The sequence below is a fragment of the Hydra vulgaris genome, chromosome 13 (genome assembly GCF_038396675.1).
Source record: "Hydra vulgaris chromosome 13, alternate assembly HydraT2T_AEP".
NCBI classification, from domain to species: Eukaryota; Metazoa; Cnidaria; class Hydrozoa; order Anthoathecata; family Hydridae; genus Hydra; species Hydra vulgaris.
The window spans coordinates 58,628,757-58,640,000 of NC_088932.1; the positions used below are offsets into that span (position 1 = coordinate 58,628,757).

An 11,244-nucleotide genomic window follows, 5' to 3' on the forward strand; every position below is an offset into this window, starting at 1 on the left:
TATAAATGAATTCAAAATCTAGTTTTGAGAAAAACCTTGAGATTTTAGTCAACTGCCTAAACTTTGAAAAATAAAAAATTGTAAATTGCATAAAATCTGTAGCTTGCCATAAAATTCTATGAAATGCAGATTAAATCAAAGCAGAAGTTGTTGCTATGCAACAACAATACAAGTTAAAGTGCATCTATCAAAAGTTGACAGATCATTCTTCCTTCTTCTAATAAAAATTTCTAATCTAAAAACTTCTGATGATGATATTAATGACTGTGTATGTATTAGTGAACTCTCCGCTGAAAAAAGAAAGACCAAGCAATATACCACATTAACATCATGTGTTGGATTTATTCCTAAAGCATTCAGTTGAACAAATTTTTGGAGGAAAGACAATATCTTCCAATATATTATATGATTTTGTGCCAGAAGTCAGTGACAACAAATCAAAGTTGTCACTAACTTTCACAAAATCGTAGAATATATTGGAAAGAAAAGAATTTTAACAAGATGATGTAAATATAAAGTTTAATAGCATTAAATGGCGCAACGATATGCAGTTTTTATATGAATTAAGAGATGCTTCCGATATTACCAAGAACACGGTTATTTCTCTAGTTATTTTAAAGCATTACCAAATATAAGTAATGCAAAATGGAACTCTAGAGCAATATATACCTTACTTGCTTTTTTGCTACTTCAAGACTGACGTGAACTACTTGCTGAATTTGTGGAACAAAAAATTGTTTTAAAAAACCTTTTAAATGTTTAGATGTTTGGTTAACTAAACCTTTTAAATGTTACAAAGAAGTAACACTTTTGCCAAAAGAGCAATTAAAATCATGCACGAAACAAATCCTGAAAAAATCAGTTTGAAGTTTATTTTATCAAACAAGTAATTGTATTTTATTATACTACTCAATTTTTTAAATTGTGTTTTATATAATACGATAATCATAAATACAGATTTATTCAAATTTTACCATGTTGCTATATTTTCAATATAATTTTTTAGGTCCTGGGTAAGGTTTTTAAAATGAAATCATTAATAAATGTAAGTCTTAGAGTTTTTATACCAAAACTCATCTTACATGGTTATATAAGTTTGCAAAGATGTCATAATGAGAATATATAAGGCATGCTATCGGAAAAACCTGCCCACCTTTCTTGATCAAAAAAGGATGTAAGAAAGCTTAAATGTATTTAAATCAATATATTTCTGAAAAATTAAGACTGTAAAGATTACATATTAATAGGGAAAAAACAAAAAAAAATTAAGTTTTACAGAAAATTCTGACTTTCTTTTTGATGCCTCCCATAAGTTTCTGGACAGAGTGATTTTTGTAAGTTTTAGCAGCGTAATCCCATTTTTTCTTCAAATCTGTAGCTGATTTTAATGTTTTTCCACATAATTTCAATTTCTTTTTTATGATGGCCCAATATTTTTCAATAGGACGTAATTCGGGGCAGTTTGGAGGATTCATCTTTTTCGGAACCAACATCACTCCATTATCATCGTAAAACTTTTGAGCATCTTTTGAGTAATGTATTGTGGCTAAATCAGGCCAAAACAATACTGAAGTACTTCTATGAGCTTTAATTAGTCGTTTTATACGAGAAAGACAACATTTCACGTATTCCGAAGATTTCATTGTGCCTAAACAAACATGAATTGGCGATTTTTTGCCGCATGAGCAAAGTGCCTGCCAAATCATCAATTTTTTCGAAAATTTATCCGTCATTACATACTTGTATTTATCACTCACATTTCCTCTTATTTTAGAAGCATAGTAGCACTGCCCAGGAATTTGTTTAAAATCCATTTTAACATAAGTTTGGTCATCCATCAAAATGCATCCATTATGTTTTGTTAACAAGTTGTCATACAACTTTCGAGCTTTACTCTTTGCGGTTGAATTTTGTTTATCGTTTCGATTTGGCATTTTAACTACTTTAAAACTTTGATATTCAAGTCTCTGTCGCCATTTGTGTACAAAAAAATTAGAAACCTTCAGTTTTTTTGCTCGATATCTATCAGACCAATCAGGATGTTCTTCCAATGAAGTCTCCAACCGTTCGAGAGCTCTAGGATTTGCTGTGCGTTTTTTTTGACCACTTCCTTGTTTTCTCTGAATAGTTTTCTGTTCTGTAAACCGTTTAAGAACAGTATCTACAGTTCGTCTTGATATTTTTAATGATTTCGCCAACTTTCTATTCGATAAAGTTGGATTTTTTAAGTGTTTGTCCACAATCAAAAAGCTTTGTTTGGTTTGCTCGCAAGACATTTTGAAACTAAATAATATTTTTAATTTTTTTTTCTGCCAAAATGTTCTATTATACAAAAACTACCACACACAAAAAAATAATGTCAAAAAACGACCGTTAACTAGCTTTACCACACCGCAAAAGGTGGGCAGATTTTTCCGGTAACATGCCTTATTTATATACATATGTATACATATTATAAATATATATATATATATATATATATATATATATATATATATATATATATATATATATATATATATATATATATATATATATATATATATATATATATATATATGTATATATATATATATATATATATATATATATATATATATATATATATATATATATATATATATATATATATAATATACAGGGCTTTGGAGCTGCTTCGGAGCTAGATCTAGCTTTCTGGAGCTATCTGGAGCTAATATTTTTACAAGGAGCATAGCCGAAGCTGGAGCTAAAAATGTATTTAGGTTGAGCTGGCTTCGGCTCCAAGCCGCTCCTTTCTTTAATGATTTAGAAGATACGATTTAAAGTATGAGTATTTTTTATTTAATGGATTCCTAAGTACTACGAAGATAATTTTTATATGAAAAAAAACTTCTAAAATTTCTAAATAAAGATTTTTATACTTTAATACTGATAGTGTATGAATAGATTGAGTGTTAAGCATTTGATGTTCACCTTGAGGCACCTAAAAACTTAATATTTTATAAAGTATACTTGTGCTGATGTATATAAAGTTGTTTTTATCATATGGACATTTTTTTTTTATTAATTTTGATCAAATTGTTTTTTATCATACGTCATGTAGTTTATGTTGCTGCATACGATACTTTTAAAGTTACTTTAAAACATTAGAGACAATCACACTTTTAAATAAAAATTCAGATAATGAAAATTTTCTGGATAAAACTATACAGGATGAGGAGCGTGAGGAGCATTCATGACAGGATACAAACGAGAAAAAAAGTGCAGCAGTTTGGGGAAAAAATCTTTGTTCTCCAAGAAAGGTGTAATACTAATACAAAAATTAAGGTGATATGCTGAGTTTTTCACACTTTGCAGCTAGTTAATTGAGATGCTATAAAAGAATCATACACTACCCAACTTTTTCAAAGGTCTAGTATGTTGTAAAAAAACTAAGAAATTCATAATATATTTCTAGCCGCAGTTTATGTTGATGCCGAAAATATAGCACTAAGTCAAAGAATAAGAAAAACATCTGAACCATCTACAGCATTTCGTTTAGTTTAAGATAAATCTAATTCTGATGAAGAATTAGACGAAGTTTGAAAAAGAGCATAAAAAAAAAGAAAAATTGAGAAGTGTGAAAATGTAACCGTTTAAATAGAACTATGTGTTCTTTAGAAAACCAATGTTAAACTGAAAATATTGTTTATAATGCTACTTTAACACCATCTTATTTCAAAGGATACAAAAAGGTGTGCAGAGTAGTCACTTCTATAGCTTTCTCACAAGCAAGTGAAGAGGCTATTTTCTTCACTTGAATTTATTTCAAGCAATCTTAATATAACCACCAAAACATAATGTTTTATAAAATGTTATATATAAAATGTTATAATATTAGTTTGATTCATTTCTTCTGGAACTCCCCTGGATCCAGAGCTAGAGCTGGAGCTAAAAATTTAATATTACCCTTACAAACTTAAAGTCTACAAAGAAAAAATTGTATAAAAGCTTTAACTGTTGTGACATTTTCTTAATTTATTAATTAAAAATCACAAAATAAAGAATTATTTTTAAGGTTTATGGTTCTTACTAAGTATTTTTAAATTGCGTTAGAGCTATTTCTACAACTCTTTTTGATTTTGTTGCTGATTAAGTAGGGAAAATTTTAAAATTCTAAACCAATAAACTTTAGACTGTTTTGTTATATCACTGCAATATCATGTTTGAAGCAACTTATAAGATAAGTTTATATTATTATTTTGCATTTTAAATCTCATCGAATCAAACATAAAAAACTGAATGACCTATGGCAGTATAGTTTGCCCGGCGCAATCAATGTAGTGTAAACACAAAAGAAAAGACGTTGCTACATGCAAGAAATTATTGCTACTGCAAGAAATTATTTTGCTACAGCAAGAAATTATTGCGAAAAAGAATTTTCTAACACTAGCGTCCAGTTTTTTTAGATTAAAAAGTCTTTTTTTCAAAACCATTTGCCTAAACCATTTCTCTTGAATTTTCCTTATCTATAAATGATTTTTTCTATTAATACAAAGTTAATACGTGTGACAAATTGTTTTTTGACACTTAATACGGCTTATTAGACTTGGTGAATGTATTATCATCAGGTTTAAAAAACTTTGAGAAAATAAAAAAATGTTCAATCTTGATCTGCTAAACTGTTTAACGCCAGTTAATCACTTTTGCGGATCAATGTCAAACACTCAGTTTTAACGCCAGGAAAGACATTCAGTTTTAACGTCAGGAAAGACATTCAGTTTTGAAAACGGATTTAAACTTATCAAAGTCAAGTAAAAAATCGTTTAAATAAAAACATTCTTTTTAAAGTTTTTAGATCATGATGAAAGAAAGTTTCTACTTTGTATTAGTTGAATCTAGTAAAAAAGAGCCTTTGCTTATGACATTTAAAAAACATTTCACAAGGACCGGCATATAGATGTTTTTTGTAATCTCTCTTAAATTAATCGCTGTTTTAAATAATGCTGAAAATGTTTTTAAAACTATTAAATTATCCCTCTAAATACAATACTAAGATTCCTTTTGGTTAATTAATATTTTTGTCTTTAAGATTTCGTTTCCTAATATGGTTGTCTATAACAAGTTTAAATAACAGTGTCTATAAAAAGATTTATTCCTTGTCCTATTTTGCATTTCATAACTATTTTTTCAGATATACTTTACTTGCAGATAACTTAATCTTATATTCCATTTTGGAAAGGAATTACTTTATACTTTCTAAAAATATGCTGTTTGTTATAAATAGGATTACCTCATTGTGACAGTACAAAGTTATTGATATGATTACCCTTTTGTGACAACATCACATAGTTATAAATATCATCTACCAATTCAATATTTTCTAGGTACCATTTTTTGAAAAAAAATAAGGAAGAAGGCGTGAACTTCCTGGTTAAATGCACTTCCGCGGTGCTCTGTGACAAGACCGTTAGGACTTCTTAGAGCACCTAAAAAATTTAAAAAAAAAAAAAAATTGCAATTACTAATTTCCTGACATATTTTTTAGCTTAAAGTATTTTGCAAATGATACATATTGATTTGTAAATGATTTGTATTCAAATTTTATAAAATTCTAAGTTTAACTTTTTTTTTTATTCTTTGTGTTTTCATTTTTTTTACAACAAATAAAAAAAGCTTTGTATTATTAAATTTGTGTTTTGTTTTTGTTTTTGTTTTCCTTACGGTATTTTATAAGAGCATTGTTTATTTTTCTGTAAAAAAACTTAATTGAATTTCAATGATTGACCTTAAAAAGGTTGTGACACTTTATTGAGTCTCATTCTAACTAAACAGTATATATATTATAAAAATATAAAAAGATTATATCAAGGTGTTTTTGTTTATGATTTTGTTTTCTTTTTTACTTTATTTTATAAAACTTATGTATTGAATAATCAGCAAAATAAAATGCAATAATAGTTATATACTGGCTGCAAAACTTTAACACAAACTGTTCACTACTAACCTTTATCATAAAAATGTTATATTTTTTTATGATGAATAACAATAACAACCACTCTAATCCAGTTAATTAAATACAGGTATATGAAATAACGATCGCCAAGTACACTAAGCAGTAATTTAGCTACAATAAAAGGATATACTCACTTAGAAACTTTATTAAAGATGTTGAAAAATCTGTAAGGCATGAAAAGTTTTCTTTATCTGGAAAAAAAAATTAGGATTAATTAATGAAATATATTTGTTGAATTTTTTCAAAATATTGAAAATGGAATCTAAGAATGACATTATGTATAAACAATCATCCAGTTATTGATTTTTTTAATGTTATAAAGAAACTAAGAATTAGCAATTGTTGAAACTTGTGAATTTGACTTGAATTATTTTAAACCATGTGAAATTTTAGGAGCATTAACTGCCAACCAATAACAACCCCAGCTTACACAAAACGTTGCAAACGTTCAAGAATATTCTATGAACAATCATAGAACGTGCTTGAACGTTCGCAACGTTCGTCAAACGTACTAAAGCGCTTTGTGTTAGCTAGGTCTTTTGTAAATAAAAATAATTATACCAACAATTGGTTAACGTGATTAAATTTTTTTCTTTATACTATATCTATTTTTTAATATTGCATCTTTATAAAAAAGTTGGTTGTGATGATGATGATGATGATGGCGAATAATGCAATTATGACGACAATGATAGCTTAATTTTATTATATTTTTAGATAAGTTCAACGTATCTGCTGCACTAAAAGATTTTTATATTCAAAAGTTTAAGGAAATTGATGAACTTCAACCACTACTAAAAATACCTGCAAACGCTAATTTATCAAATAATTTTATAGACATGTGTGTTGTTGATGTAGCAAATATGCAAAAGAACGCTGGTTATACAGCTGAACGAATGGAGTTTCTAAAGAAAAAAATAAACTATAAACTAATATCTTATAGTGAAATATTTAAACATGAAAAATCTCTGTTAATAGCAGGCATAGCTGGAATCGGCAAGTCTTGGTTTCTAAAGAAATGTTTGATTGATTGGGCAAGTAATCGTATTTGGGAAAAAGTCGAATTTGTTTTTTTTTTTGAATGCAGATTGCTTAACTTGTATGAAAATATTTCTAATATGAAGGAATTACTTAACATATTCTACAAAAATTTCACAAAAGATTTGGATATCAACAACCATAACATAATATTTGTGATTGATGGATTAGATGAGTTTAAATATTTAAATGAGTTAATAAATCCAGGTTCATCAATAAAATTTCCAATTGTTAACGTTTTATCCGAAGTTCAAAAATACAATCATGTAGTTGCAGGTAGAGTTTATGCTTTAGACCAATTCCAAAATATATCTATAAAGCATTACAATAGATTAACTATTCAAATAATGGGGTTTAACGAAAATGGAATAAATAACTATATAGAAAACAATGTTATTGAAAATAAAAAAGAAAATGTAAAAACAATTTTAAAGGAATCTAAAATCGCAAAAGCTATGTCGTCTGTTCCATTTTATTTATCTGCAATATGTAAAATGATTGTGGAATTAAAACAAATTAAAATTTCGTTTTTAACTATGACAGATTTGCATGCAAGTATATTTTTTTACTTTTATCAAAAGCATGTTAACATAACAAAAGAACCTTTCATAAAAATTGATGACCTTTCAAAAGGTCATCATATTTTAAAGGTGATGGAAAGTAAACAACATAAAAAGTACATTTTTATTATCTGTAAAATTGCCTATGAATTGTTTGTTAAAAGCAAAGTAGTTTTTTCCATAGAAGAATTTCAAAAGTTTACTAGTGGCTTGGGTAAAGTTGAAGATCAGTTTTTTGGTTTTATTGAAAGGGTTGAAACAAATTTAGGTTATCAGTACCAGTTTGTACATCTGACTATAATGGAGTTTTGTGCCTCTGTATATGCATTTAACAATTTTAGCGGTAAAGAGATAATTGATAATGAAAAACTGGCAAGTTGTTTATCAATGATTTGTGGATTAACTAATAAAAGTCAAAATAGTTTAGTAACAATTTTGGTCAATTTAAATCAAAACCGATGTTTAAATCAAAGTCGATGTTGTTTGTTTAAATGTCTAGTTAACTCTAACTACTTTAATGACGATAAGATATCGATGATTCATATTTGTAGTAAGTGCTTTTAATTATTTTATTGTTGTTTTTATAGATCATATTAGGTAAATAACTTTTCTAAAAGATATTTACCTCAAAATTCTCTTTTTTGTTTCCCCAATATAAATTCAAAATAATCAAAAATAATAAATGTTTAAATAAAATATTTCATATAAACATTTGCCGTTTCAAAAACATATTGTAGTTTTCAAAATCTATTGTTAAGTGAGCCATTAAGATAATTAAAATAGCACTTATGCATTATTATATAAAATAGCGCATACGCATTAAGATAATAAAATAGCCTTTAATTCATTAATAAGTTATAAAACATCAAAACAGCATTTGTATATTTTAAAATATACAAAAGATTTTGTTGATGCTATTGACTTCAAGTTTTCAAGTGCTGATGGTTTTTAACTTATTTTTTAAATTCTGTTTTTACGTAGCAAACTTAATTTACGTATTTTTTTAGACGTTTTTTGTTGCAAAATGACTCATTCACTCAGCTAAATTTATCTAGAGCAAGCTTTGAGTAAGCTATCTAGAGTAAGCTTTGAATAAGCTATCTAAAATAAGCTTTGAGTAAGCTATCTAGAGTAAGCTTTGAGTAAGCTGTTTAATATCTAGCTTCATCTGGATAATAAAAATAGTTTTCTAACTTTTTAAATTTCGTTTGTGTTGTTTTTGAATACACTGAAATAGTAGCATGATTCAAGTTTTAAAAAATTGCATCATACTAGCACATATTAGTAATCCCTAAGTATGTATAACAGAAAATATAGTTAACAAATAGATTTTTTGAAGTTATGTTTTTAGTATATCCTAGCAATTTAATTTTGTTTATAAGAAAACATGCCATTCAGTTAGTTTCCTTTTAGATGATAGTTTTATATTTTCAATTATGATTTAGATTTTCTAAGATTATTAAAATTTATACTTTACTTGCTACATCAAAGATTTTGAGTTTTTAACAACATCTGTTAAGTACAGGTTTTTATTGAAACTTAATGTCATCAAATCCATACAAAAACTTTTAAATAAGTAATGCTTTTTTTGCTTTAAAACAAGTAATTCTCAAAGCTGTAAAAATTTTTTTTTAGAAGAATAGGGCGATTCTGTTTTTTTAATGACCAAGACTTGTCAACGTGTACCTGATTACAAAAGTTTGTAATCAGGTACACATCAGGTAACGTGTACCTGACACGTTAAATCACAATTTATAAGAACTAGTGGTAAAAAAAAAAAGTTTAAGTTTGATGATAAAGTTTTTGGATCAAATGATAAAATATTTATTTGAATGAAAAATATTTTAAAATGCTTTCAATGTTATGCTAGATCACTAGTGTTTAGAATATTCAAAATGTTTACAATTTGAAAAGTAGACTTCATTAAAAATTTCATCAACTTTATTAAAAACTTAAAAGAATATGTTTTCCATTGTGGTTGCCTTAAAATGCGAATTGTTAAAATACTGATATTTTTCAAGAAAAAAAAAAGATTTTGTTCTTTAAATGATAAGAAACTTGCATTGTTAATAGAGCGTTTGATCAAGTTTTTTTGTTTTATTGAATGTGTTGTATTATTTATGAATAGAAAAAAAAACAGAAAAGTAATCTGATACGTATCCTTTAATAATTCTTTTTTAACCAGTTTATTGAATTTACGTTTGATAATAGTATTGTCTTTTAATGAGTTTGCAGCTGTCTTTAATGGTTTATTTTATGGAGGAATTGCTTCATTTTCAAACAATATTTTAGGTCAGAATAATGATCATTAGGATTACTTTACTACAGGTAACTCGTATTCCAGTATAATCTACCTTGTGTCCTGCTGTCTAGAATTGGCTTTTATAGGCTAAGCCTAAAAGAAATACACACTGACTTAAAATATCTCTATCTTGGGGTAATTGTTTAGATAAAAGCTAGAAACGGTGTCATAACAAAAACACTTATCATAGGCAGTTGTTAACTGCATCCACCTACTGTCTTGTTGAAGGTCTTCTAGAGAAAAGCTTTAGAGGTAAGCAGAAAAGCTCTGTTGACCAGTCTTGCATCCATATTTTATTTATTAGGCTAGCGTAGATGTACGCCTGTAGCAAGTTGTTTCCTTTCTTTTTTGAGTTTACATGGGATTTTGTTTGTACCGCCTTGATAAGAGTGGCTGTGAAAGTCATCTTTTTATCTCACAATGGGGATGCAGCTCTAAAACTCAATTTTATGGTTCTGAGGCCCGATGAGAGCTACCGCAGAATTCGGGAAACCGAACTCTGCGATACTACAGGTAGCTCTCAATGATTTTTTATTTTCATCTGTGAAATATTAAAATACTAGCAATACCGTTTGAACTTGGATAATGTACCTGTAAATGATTTTATTGTCTATTGTGTTGTTCACATAAGGAAACCTTTGTTGGCTTTGAGTTAATTAATGGGACTTAGGGAACTGCATAGCCTCATTTTTTGGGATGAGATGGATTATGAATAAATAAGTCATATTCCTTGATTTTCTTTGATCAATTTCATGATTAAAGTACCTAAAAAGTTTAATAATAAAAACCATTAAAACTACCTACATATTTTTATATACTCTACAAAGTTGATACTTTTTATTGATAAATGACTACTGAGTTCTGTACTGTGTTCTCAGATTATCATTCACTACAAACCTCTCATGAGAACTCAATTTCATTGCAAAGATAGCATCTTTTATGAATTAAATGGAATCATTAATATTTTTTATTGTTCTCGTCAGTTTTTTACTCCCGATTTTGTTTTCTTCTTCTACAAATCTTTTATTTGTCCCTGTATGGAAGACAGGGTAAATTTATGGATCTGGTAATTTTGCTAAGCTTGAGCGATTATACTATTGTTGCAAGGTTGCATTTTTTTCTTTTTATTTAAAAAAAATATAATAGTTACTTCTCAAGCGAGTTATTACCTTCAGTTCCGAAAACCAAAACTTATTATCGCTTAACACGTCTCTCAGCAAATTTGCATAAGTTCACTTTATTTGTTATACGCCAACAAACTATGATATGCTTTAACACTAGTAAAAAATTAGGGATCACTTATTTTTTATTCTGTTTTTTATTAGGAGTGAAAATATGAGTGTGTAAGCGTTGGATTTGATCCTTAA

The 11,244-nt window shown here is 27.5% G+C and overlaps 1 protein-coding gene across 2 annotated transcripts in view; it reads left to right on the plus strand.

The window, feature by feature from the left end:
* The window catches only part of LOC136089234 (NACHT, LRR and PYD domains-containing protein 9B-like), a 63,504-nt gene that overhangs the window by 23,264 nt on the left and 28,996 nt on the right, over window positions 1-11,244 (plus strand). For both annotated transcript variants that reach the window (XM_065815039.1, XM_065815040.1), the window contains exon 3: window positions 6,695-8,125. In XM_065815039.1, the coding sequence (XP_065671111.1) occupies window positions 6,695-8,125 (1,431 nt within the window). The remainder of the gene's footprint in view (window positions 1-6,694; window positions 8,126-11,244) is intronic.